The 10,800-nt window shown below is 42.5% G+C and overlaps 1 protein-coding gene across 1 annotated transcript; it reads left to right on the forward strand.

Moving 5' to 3' along the window:
- Nucleotides 1-871: 871 nt before the first annotated feature.
- On the forward strand, nucleotides 872-7,825 carry LOC118405176 (chymotrypsinogen 2-like). The gene is made up of 7 exons (XM_035804598.1): nucleotides 872-992; nucleotides 1,184-1,275; nucleotides 2,559-2,656; nucleotides 5,757-5,868; nucleotides 6,246-6,408; nucleotides 6,866-7,017; nucleotides 7,612-7,825. Exons 1-7 carry the CDS (start codon nucleotides 926-928, stop codon nucleotides 7,774-7,776), a joined length of 849 nt encoding a protein of 282 aa, XP_035660491.1. The 5' UTR covers nucleotides 872-925; the 3' UTR covers nucleotides 7,777-7,825.
- Nucleotides 7,826-10,800: the final 2,975 nt, after the last annotated feature.

A 10,800-nucleotide genomic window follows, 5' to 3' on the forward strand; every position in this document is an offset into this window, starting at 1 on the left:
CATAAGGCACAGACGAAGTCAGACACCCACATTTTCACCTGGGTGGAGTGAGGAAAGTCGTGAAAAGTGTCTTTCCTACGGGTACATGATCGGTGGCATGTCAGAGGTATCGAGCACAGGACCACAATGTTAACCAATGCGCCGTAAGATATACAGTAGAAGCCGCTTAATTGCACGGCCTATTTGCCTGTGAATTTCGTGCAATTACAACTGTATCCGGCTGGTGCAATTATGCGAAGTTATCCAGCTGGACCGCACCGGTTTGGGATTTTGCAGTTAACAGAAGTGTGCGTTAATCCGCTGTGCAATTAACTGGCTTCTGCTGTATATGGGAACCATTTTTTTCAAGCTTGCGATAAAATGTAATTCAGACAAAGCTATGATGAGGTGGAATATATTAAGGTCAGATATTAAAACAAACACTTTTACTCTGGAGAAAGTATTTCTAATGTGCTGAAAGTATTTGTTTTGCAAGCTGCTTTGTTGACTTCCAGCTATTATAAGTTGACATATGCCAATGGACATTGCATTAGACACTGAACGAGACGACATGTGTACGTTTCTCACGATCATTACGTCCATAATATTTATTGAATGAGCATAAACCATGGCCATTGCCTAACGGTATCTTTTCTTCTCTTGGAGAGAAAAGAGCAACTTGACTGGTGTCCTCGTTGATTTTAGCAACATTCTGAAATAAATATCATCGCCTTTACAAACTACATTCAACAATACCCATGCAGTGCTATCTTGACATTGCTTCTACTGCGTGATACTATTTAAACACAGAAAGATAAACGTTTCCGACCGTTATGAAAAACAAGATAAGAATTTCCGCACAACCCTTTATAAGTTCAAGTGTCAAAGTCCACCTGTAACAACTTTGTGACTGTAGCAGACATTGTTGGCTTGGATCACAACAGCTATGAAGGTCTTCCTGATATTTGCGGCGATGGTTGCCATGGTAACGATTTGCCATGGCCTGGCAAACGGTAAGTGACTTTCACCTTCTAATTTGAGCTTTAGTTGATTGACCATATACGACGGTTGAAATTTGAAGCAGATCACTGAACCAGCCATATGGATATAAACACCTTCCTCAAGAACGTTTGTAAAGCTCAAAATGATTTTGTAGTAGATCTATGTAAGGAATCCATTGTTTTGTTCGTATGTTATTTTTCAGGTTGCGGCCAGCCAATGATCGCACCTAGGACTGCCGGAACGTCACGTATTGTCGGGGGAGAGGAAGCAAGACAGAACAGCTGGCCGTGGCAGGTATTTTATGTTTGTTTGTGTGTGTGTGTGTGTGTGTGTGTGTGTGTGTGTGTGTGTGTGTGTGTGTGTGTGCGTGTGTGTGTGTACATGTATGTGTACTAGTATGTTTGGGTGTTTTTTTTGTCAAACCCGCATTCAGTAACCAATCAAAGGGACTGAGAAAACTGGTCACTGGGAACAGGTGGTTGCTCAAGACAGGGTGGGGATAACTATGTTAAAATGGACAGGACTGTATTTATGTGCCTAACCAGTTGCCTGAAGGAACAATGGTCTGACATTACAGCAGACAACGGAGATAAGGGGACCATCCATTGAGGAAGGGAGGGGCGCGAACTCAAGAGCGAACTGCAGAAAAAGTAAGTGTGCAGCGCAATAAAGGTACTAGAAGTAAGTGTGCAACGCAAAAAAGTAAGTGTGCAACGCAAAAACAGTAAATGAGCAGCTCCAAAAAGTAAGTGTGCAGCTCAAAATAAGTAATTGTGCAGCGCAAAAAAGTAAGTGTGCAGCGCAAAAAAAGTAAGTGTGCAGCGCAAAAAGTAAGTGTGCAGCGCAAAAAGTAAGTGTGCAGCTCAAAAAAAAGTAAGTGTGCAGCGCAAAAAGTAAGTGTGCAGCGCAAAAAAAGTAAGTGTACAGCGCAAAAAAGTAAGTGTGCAGCGCAAAAAAGTAAGTGTGCAGCTCAAAATAAGTAAGTGTGCAGCTCAAAATAAGTAATTGTGCAGCTCAAAAAAGTAAGTGTGCAGCTCAAAAAAGTAAGTGTGCAGCTCAAAATAAATAAGTGTGCATTGCAAAAAAGTAAGTGTGCAGCTCAAAAAAGTAAGTAAGTGTGCAGCTCAAAAAAGTAAGTAAGTGTGCAGCTCAAAATAAGTAAGTAAGTGTGCAGCTCAAAATAAGTAAGTAAGTGTGCAGCTCAAATAAGTAAGTGTGCAGCTCAAAAAAGTAAGTGTGCAGCTCAAACAAGGAAGAGTGCAGCTCAAAATAATTAAGTGTGCAGCTCAAAATAAGTACGTGTGCAGCTAAAAAAGTAAGTGTGCAGCTCCAAAAAGTAAGTTTGCAGCGCAAAAAAGTAAGTATGCAGCGCAAAAAAAGGAAGGTCGTCTCAGCGCATAGGATACTATCTTATGCTACCGTAGGATCTGCTTGGAGATTACGAAAAGAATGCTCACACAAAATAAACGGTACCAAACGATTGTAGCCATCGGAAAATCCTTTGTTATAAGCATAAAGGAAAGTTTTTGGATAAAAGCGAGTTTTCTGAGCACTACATATCTGTAACATGTTTTTAGGTGTCTCTGCAAACGCCTGATGGTTCTCACTACTGTGGCGGAACCCTGATAGGTCGACAGTGGGTGCTGACTGCAGCACACTGTAACCAAGGGGACTAGTAAGTAGAGCTGAAGCACCTGATAGTTACATATTTCTATGTAAGATTCAGTCTTCGTTAGCATATGTTACAACTATTCCCGGCTATAAACTGTGTGCTTGTATGTCAAAGCATCAAAATCAATTTTTATGACATGCATCATTGAAAAAGGCTAAAGTCTATAGCAACTACAAAAAGTGTGGCAATTAAAATTATTGCCATGGCGACGGTTTTATTGTTTATAAATATTAAGGATTGTTGCTATTAATGGGTTTTAATAGTCGTATTCCATTCGCCTGGCGATTAATGTTTAGAGAGCATTGCTGTCAAAAGGGGTTCTCTTGTGAGTGAAGGGTTAACTAATAATGTAAATGCTACTCATCAATTTTACAAATCAGACCGTCATTTACATAAATCATATCAGTTGATCATCTTCTCTAGCTAAATAATAATATGCTAGAAATATCAAAGTCTTAGCAAAGAAAGCTATTGTAGTCTTTTCTAATAATTTATGTAAATGAGACCCTAATTTACTTGATGTATGTCTAATAACGTTCAAATATCGTAGTTGCCAAATGTTGCAAGAATGAAATTATCATCATCAATCACTTTGATATTATAACAATTTCTCAATGATTATGCAAATTAGATAACAATTTGTATTATTTTATGTCTATCCATATTTCTCTATTTTTAAATTACATATGCTATATGTTTGACTGAGTGCCCTATTACGCCGCTATGAATTGATAACTGATGTAGAGTCATACGCGCACGTACGCCTCTAGATACGGCCGTTTTTCATGGTCCGGATGCGGCGCACCACTTAGAGCAAGTCACACATGTTGAACTAGAGTTCCACGACCCCATACCTTCGTCATTAATTATGCAAATAAGGCTCTCATTTTCATAAATTATATACCTTGATCATCTCCTTCACCAAACAGACGTGCGCAATATATGTTAAGAAAGAAGGATTTTGTCGCTTTTTCTGATAATTTATGCAAATAAGGACCTCATTTGCATAATTAATGGTCAACGATGATCACCTGTACATAACTTCTAAATGCTACAAGTATGACATTCCCGCCATTTACCACAATGACATGAAAGCATTTTCTCATTAATTATGCAAATTAGGTCTTTATTTTGCATAATATATATCTATCAATATTCTCTTTTTAAGTTACAAAGGTCACATGTTGCAATGGTCCTATAATTGAACTGAGCATGTTTAGACGATTTTCCAATTAATTATGCAAATTATCTTCCAATATGCATAATTGATATGGAATTATATGAAGCATCACGTAACCTATCCACATACTAAAAATCATAACAATCCGTCAACCCCTTCTTGAGTTATTCCCTTTCAAAGTCTGACACTAAACCTGTCCTGCAGTTCCAAAACAAGCCGCTAGGGGGCCCAAACCTATACCACTTACTCACGGCATCAAGAGCTGTCTACCACTTAAAATTAATAGCCGCAGCATGTCCAGAACTCGAGATATCAAACCAGGAAGTTCCGCTGCAGGCCGCTAAGGGACCCAAAATCTAATTGTTTCGAGGTCTCAACAAGACCTACCCACATACTGAATATCAATACAATCCACCCAGGCGTTCTCGAGTTATGGTGGTCTTCTACAAACACACACACACACAAACGCTACCCAAAATATAACGTTCTTTAATGGCGAAGTTAACTATCACATCGCTATCTCACAACCCCACATGTTATACATCGTTTAAGCTCAAACAATGCTTGTTTCAAACATTAGTTTGCATTATGGAAACAAAGATATCAAGGGTGAAGAAGGCCACCAAACTTTCCAAACTCCAAACGAACGAACCCGGAAGTGATTTCCACGACTCACGGGTCATTTTCCGAGGAACATATTTCAACAATCCTTTATCCCCTGTTTCAAAAGTTTACATTTCTATGACCACCCTACTACATACTACATTTCTGGTACGTTTGAAGTCCTAGGCTTTTCTCAATTTTGCACGGCGATCAATCGAAAATCGCCTCGCGAGAATACACTGCTGTGCACACCGCCACACGTATAGTGCCCTGCGACTGGAAAGCATACCCGTGGAGGTAATGGTTCAGTCCAGCATGATGCGCGGCAAAACCCGGAAGTGATTTCCACGACTCACGGGTCATTTTCCGAGGAACATATTTCAACAATCCTTTATCCCCTGTTTCAAATGTTTACATTTCCATGACCACAATACTACATACTACATTTCTGGTACGTCTGAGGTCCTAGGCTTTTCTCAATTTTGCACGGCGATCAATCGAAAATCGCCTCGCGAGAATACACTGCTGTGCACACGTATATGTGCCCAGCGACTGGAAAGCATACCCGTGGAGGCATGATGCGCGGCATGATGCGCGGAAAAAAAATTCCTGACATTCCTGTACAGTTTTTAGAATTCTTTGCGAACGGTCACACACTATACTATTAGGCTCGCCCATCAGGCGTCGCCAAAAAACGTAACGAAGCAGAATAGACCAAAGCCAAATAGCAGTTACTCAAGCAACACGGTTCGGTACGATTTTGGAAGATGCAGTTCCAGTTACTTGAGCAACTGCTATTTGGTGTATCTTATTACCAACAACCAAACAGACCAATATTATATTGATATTGAAGAGAAGAACCCCAGTAATGCTACGTCCTATTTCGAAAAAGGGGCGTTCGCTTACCTGGGCCCCGTGGGACACTTTGTGTGGCTACCGGGCTATTTTTTGGGTACAGCTGGGCCCCTGGCTTTTTCAAACTCGTAGTTAAAATCAAACCGGGTCCCGGTAGTGAATAGACGTCGTAACCTAATCGTAAAAGCACCTAGAAGTACCCCCACGATATCCAACAGTCCACTGGGACAATTTTGTGGCTTCAAATAGAGCCCGGCCAGATCAAATCGGACCGCAGTAGAACAAACGCTATCTCCCTGCGACAACTGTGGTATTTGACACGTATGTTGACTAGCCCCTATGTATACAAACTGCTATGTTATGTTATCAGAGAAGTAGTTAGCTTGTGCAAGCAGTGATGTGATGTGATATCACATAGAAACCTACGCTTTCATCCGCTAAACTTTACACTCCTCACATCTACAGCTTCCTGACAGACAATGTTGTTGCAGGAGCGCATGATCTGTCCGATACCACTGAATCCGTCCAGGTGGCCAGTATTGCAGCGTGGTTCCCTCATCCAAACTATAACCCACAGGTAGGAGGTCTGCTTAACACTATAGTCAGGAAGGCCGGCAAGGCTTAACGATAAATTGATCTACATTCATATAGGTACGGTGCGAGCAATGGCCGTTGCAAAAACAGCTTACAATCTGAATCCGTCTGAATCTCTCTGAATCTGAACTCATCCGATTTTGTAGAATCCATAGCTATTATAACCTTAATGAGCTTTATTCCCAAAACAAAGGAAACACACGCCATAAATTTTCAGTCGATCTCGCCAACCTTTGTCAGATGTGTGACTTTCCGGAAGCCAGAAGCGTGATGACGTCAGAAATGAATCAAAGTCTAACCTTCATCGACGTTTCATTTTTACCGTTGTTGACCTGCACATGTACATGTACGCTTCTACAGACTAATGAGAATGACATCATGCTGCTAAAGTTAGCCGATCGGGTAATCCGTGGCAGGACCGTGGACATCGCCTGCGTGCCGCCGGCCGGGACTGACTACCCAGGCGGGACGATGTGCTGGAGCACCGGCTGGGGGGTTTGGGCACCGGACGTCGACGGTAACGGTAGGGCAAACGCCACATTGGAGTTCTCCAGTAGATACAGTTCTACTAGGGGTGGGTATCAGTACAGAAAATTTAGGTCCAGGTACGGTTCAGGTCCAGAGGATCAGGTCCAGAGGACCTGGACCTAAACCTGGACCTGATTGTGAAAACTTGTGAATGGGCATGGGTGGGAATGCATGGATGTGTTGTGTGTACGCGTGCACGTGTGTGTGTGCATGTGTGTGCGCGTGTGTGTGTGTGTACGGGCATGATATACACAATTTAACAACAGCTTTACAATGACATTGCTGGGATTGTCGGAAAGAAGTATCATAATATGGGTAAGGTGGCGAAGTCTGCAAATGCTATCTCTGATTGCCTTGTTTTATATTTGTTTTCAACAAAATTCACCAACACAGCAACATAGAAAACGTGCCTTATATTAAAAAGTCTCCCACGATCATTATGTTATCAATAGGACCTATTGCTGATGAGCTGCAGCAGGCAGACCTCCCGTTGCTAAGTGACGACGAGAGCAACGAAATCATGAGCAATTGGGGCACAAGCTACACACCTGACAGCATGATCTGTGCCGGGGGTGAGGGTCCGGGAGCGGATGGGGCATGCAAGGTAAATATGTTCATTTGTATTACAGTGATTTACCACGAACTCGGGGCGGCAGACATTTTGATGATGATACGTACGTGATACTCTGATTCGCTGCATGTCTGTCACAAGGAGTAGGAAACAATTATAGTTTTACTTCTACATGGACATAAACTGGATCATGTCTGCAAAGCGAAGTAGACCGATCAGTAGGAACATGAACACACACATTGACAACGTAGTGCACAAAGCGAACTGTTCAACAGGACAAAATCTGAAGGCAAGCTCAAGAATCATCAACGAGAAAGCGCTCCTCGAGTAAGCCTCAACCTCCAGATTTTGTCCTGTTCTCTTTGTGCACTACGTTGTCAATGTGTGGATCCCAGTTCATGTTCCTACTGATCGGTCTACTTCACTTTGTGGACATTATCCAGTTTATGGTCCATGTAGGGTGTAGTAAACTCTAATTGTTTCCTATTCCTGGTGACAGACATGCACACATGTGCAGGAAATAAGAGTCAACCTTGCATTTTATGATGGATTCCAGGCTACGATATTAGGATAAGACCCATAGCCTTATGTTGTATAATGATCTTCTTTTTAATCCACACATTGCAGGGTGACTCTGGCGGCCCTCTTGTCTGTGAGATAGACGGGTCGTACCATGTGGTGGGGGTGGCCAGCTTCGTTGCAGGCGCCTGCGACACCAGCTACCCGACAGTCTTTGCGCGTGTCAGCGCCTTCAGCCGCTGGATTGAACGCATCAGGAGGAACAACCACTGATCTGATTGGTCGCATACAGCGACGAGAGAAGACCACTCTTTGTAATCAGTTGCTATAGAAACTAGAATCAATAAAAAAGAACTACTTCACGCTTTTTTCTATTTCTTTTTACCCCCTTGTGTACTAGTATTCTTTTCAGATATATAAGATATAAGACATCTGTTACCGAAAGTCCATCATTCAGCTTGATATACCTAAATACCTAATCTCCAAGCAGATCTTAGGCCTTCGCGTGGCCAATTTACTCCTCAGCCGGCTAAACTCCTTCCCCAGATTATGATACTGTCTTATGCCACGCAAGATCTGCTTGGAGATTACTAAATACCCTGTTTTTAAAAACAACGGATATAGCCTTGAGGTGAACATTAAATAAGTTTTATATGGTTGAAGGGAAATAGCAAGTTGACTTGTGCTCTTGCTGTAGCCTGGTATCCAGCCGTATTATAGCTCCCGAGTCTCTTCTGTCCTCTCTGCAAATACTATAGCTCGGTATTCAGCTGTATTATAGTTTCCGGGTGTCTTCTGTCCTCTCTGCAAATACTATAGCCCGGTATTCAGCCGTATTATTGCTCCCGAGTCTCTTCTGTCCTTTCCACAAACACTATAGCCTAGTATCCAGCCGTATTATAGCTCCCGAGTGTCTTCTATCCTCTCCAGAAAAATATCGTAACCTGGTATCCAGCCGTGTTATAGCTCCTAAGTCTCTTCTGCTCTCTCAGCAGGTACTGTAACATAGTATCCAGCCGTATTATAGCTTGCGAGTCTCTTCTGCTCTCTGCCCAGGTACTGTAACCTAGTATCCAGCCGTATTATAGCTCCTTAGTCTCTTCTGTCCTCACCGCAAATACTGTAACCTGGTATCCAGCCGTATTATAGCTCCTTAGTCTCTTCTGTCCTCACCACAAATACTGTAGCCTGGTATCCAGCCGTATTATAGCTCCTTAGTCTCTTCTGTCCTCACCGCAAATACTGTAACCTGGTATCCAGCCGTATTATAGCTCCCGAGTCTCTTCTGTCCTCTCCGCAAATACGGATGCTATCTGAAACGCCTGACGTCGACTGTTTCCAAAATCATATCCAGTTATTTAAGTAACTCCTTTTGGGAGTATGTTATTACCTGAATGTCGAACATTCATTGACGTACTGCATGCATAGTTTAAATCAAGTAAAATAATTACCGAAACTCTTTCTAGATTTTACTCCCATTTGTCATGCCTTTTATACATATATATATGCATACGTGAACTTTTGAGAGTTGTGACGGACAACGTAAATGAAACGTTGTAAACAGCAATACTCTACATGGCGTTTAGAAATGTTTCTTAATCTTAAAGAGGCGATTTGTGATTGCTTTATTCCCCTAGTAGTGCTTATATTTCAAATCATACTACCTGGCTTATACTCTTATAAATCCAATATTTCAATCTTCAATATCAAAGTAAATCATCCTCTCATGTAGCTCTTGGTGAGTTTAAAACACAACGTCATGAAAAATGCACAGTTCTGTCCACGGAACGAAGCAATGGATTTAGCTGTCTAGATAATTGTCTGACTTACAGCAGATATAGGTCGTCCCATAGCTTTTTGGCAGTAGGTTCCGTTCAGCGTATTGGTCATGGCAAACTTTCCACCAGTACAATGTTTATGTTAACCGTCGCCAATTAATCTGACGTCAACAGTGATATTAGCATGTAGACCCCTATACATCCAATTAGTGCGCTCCATGTTGTGATATACGACAAGACACCGTACCAATGTATTGTAATTGTGTTATTTCCTGCCAGGGGGCGTAGCTACATGCAGAACAGGTTGGACCGTTTTTCCGCCCCCCAAACCGGACTGGACCGGGTTTTTCGCAGTTCGGACCGGACTGGGTTTTCCAAAAACCCGTTTAAACTTTTCTTGGGGCTTTAGCGGGGCAGTGGGGTGTTGTCCACTGTGTATTGGGTACGATATTCGATATTGGAAAGGGGAGTCCATTTCTCTCCTTCCATCGCGTATACCTCTCCAACCAAAGTCAGGTACCCATATTGTCATGTAAAGTGACTTTCCAAAGGGTAAAACATTGCCGGAGGATTCGAACACATGACCTCTGGGTCAAACACCCTAACTGATACGCCGACGCAACGTAAGAGAGTTATGTTTGAGCGCTCGAGCCCATGTTGTCTAGCTTGTGGGGAAAAATCCTTGAAACAAAGTCACGTATGTAACTTCCAGTCTCGGGTGGTGAAAGTATTTGTTTTGCAAGCTGCTTTGTTGACTTTCAGCTATTTTAAGGTAATTAATGGATATCGTACTAAGCTAAGGGCACAACCCACCGTACGTGCAATTTGTCCATACGTTTTTTTTGGGAGGCCACGTCCGCCACGTATTTCCGAAAACGTGGGGAACGACTGGCAAGAGCAGGGAGGGAGTACGTCAACACGGCAACACACGTTTTGCCTGACGTTAAGTTCTACGGCGTGTCTGCATGCTCCAAAATCCGTCGGACTCCCTACGAGTTCGTACGGAGGCGGTACTTACCATTTACGAATTCCAACAGATTGTCTACGTTTTGGCACGTAGACAGCACGTATTTGCACGTACGGCGGGTTGTGCCCTCAGCTTTAGACACCGAACGAGACGACATATGTAAGTTTCTCCCGATAACAGTAACAGTATTTTTCTAACATTAAACTGCATGCATGCATGCCTTTGCATGCATTCGTGATATATATGGTCGGAGAAAAAAACTTTCTAGGTTTCCTCGGTAATTTTAGAACTTTTTAAAATGAATATTACAGCTTTTACAGACAATATGCAATGATACCTAGCGCTCTTTGTGCATGCTTTTGCTGCGTAATACTTTGGCTTCTCCTGTCGATTGGACGGATGAGGAGGCAGACAGGCTATTTGCCTGTTTGCATGACCTGCACATGACTTTTTATGGCGAAGGAGGGGTGTGCAATTCCTTCTCCACCCTCTCGTCTACTGGAGCACTAAGTCTCACAGGGGCAACTGTATTCAACGTGTGAGGCGGCTCCA

This window comes from Branchiostoma floridae, chromosome 17 (assembly GCF_000003815.2).
Source record: "Branchiostoma floridae strain S238N-H82 chromosome 17, Bfl_VNyyK, whole genome shotgun sequence".
Classification (NCBI taxonomy): Eukaryota; Metazoa; Chordata; class Leptocardii; order Amphioxiformes; family Branchiostomatidae; genus Branchiostoma; species Branchiostoma floridae.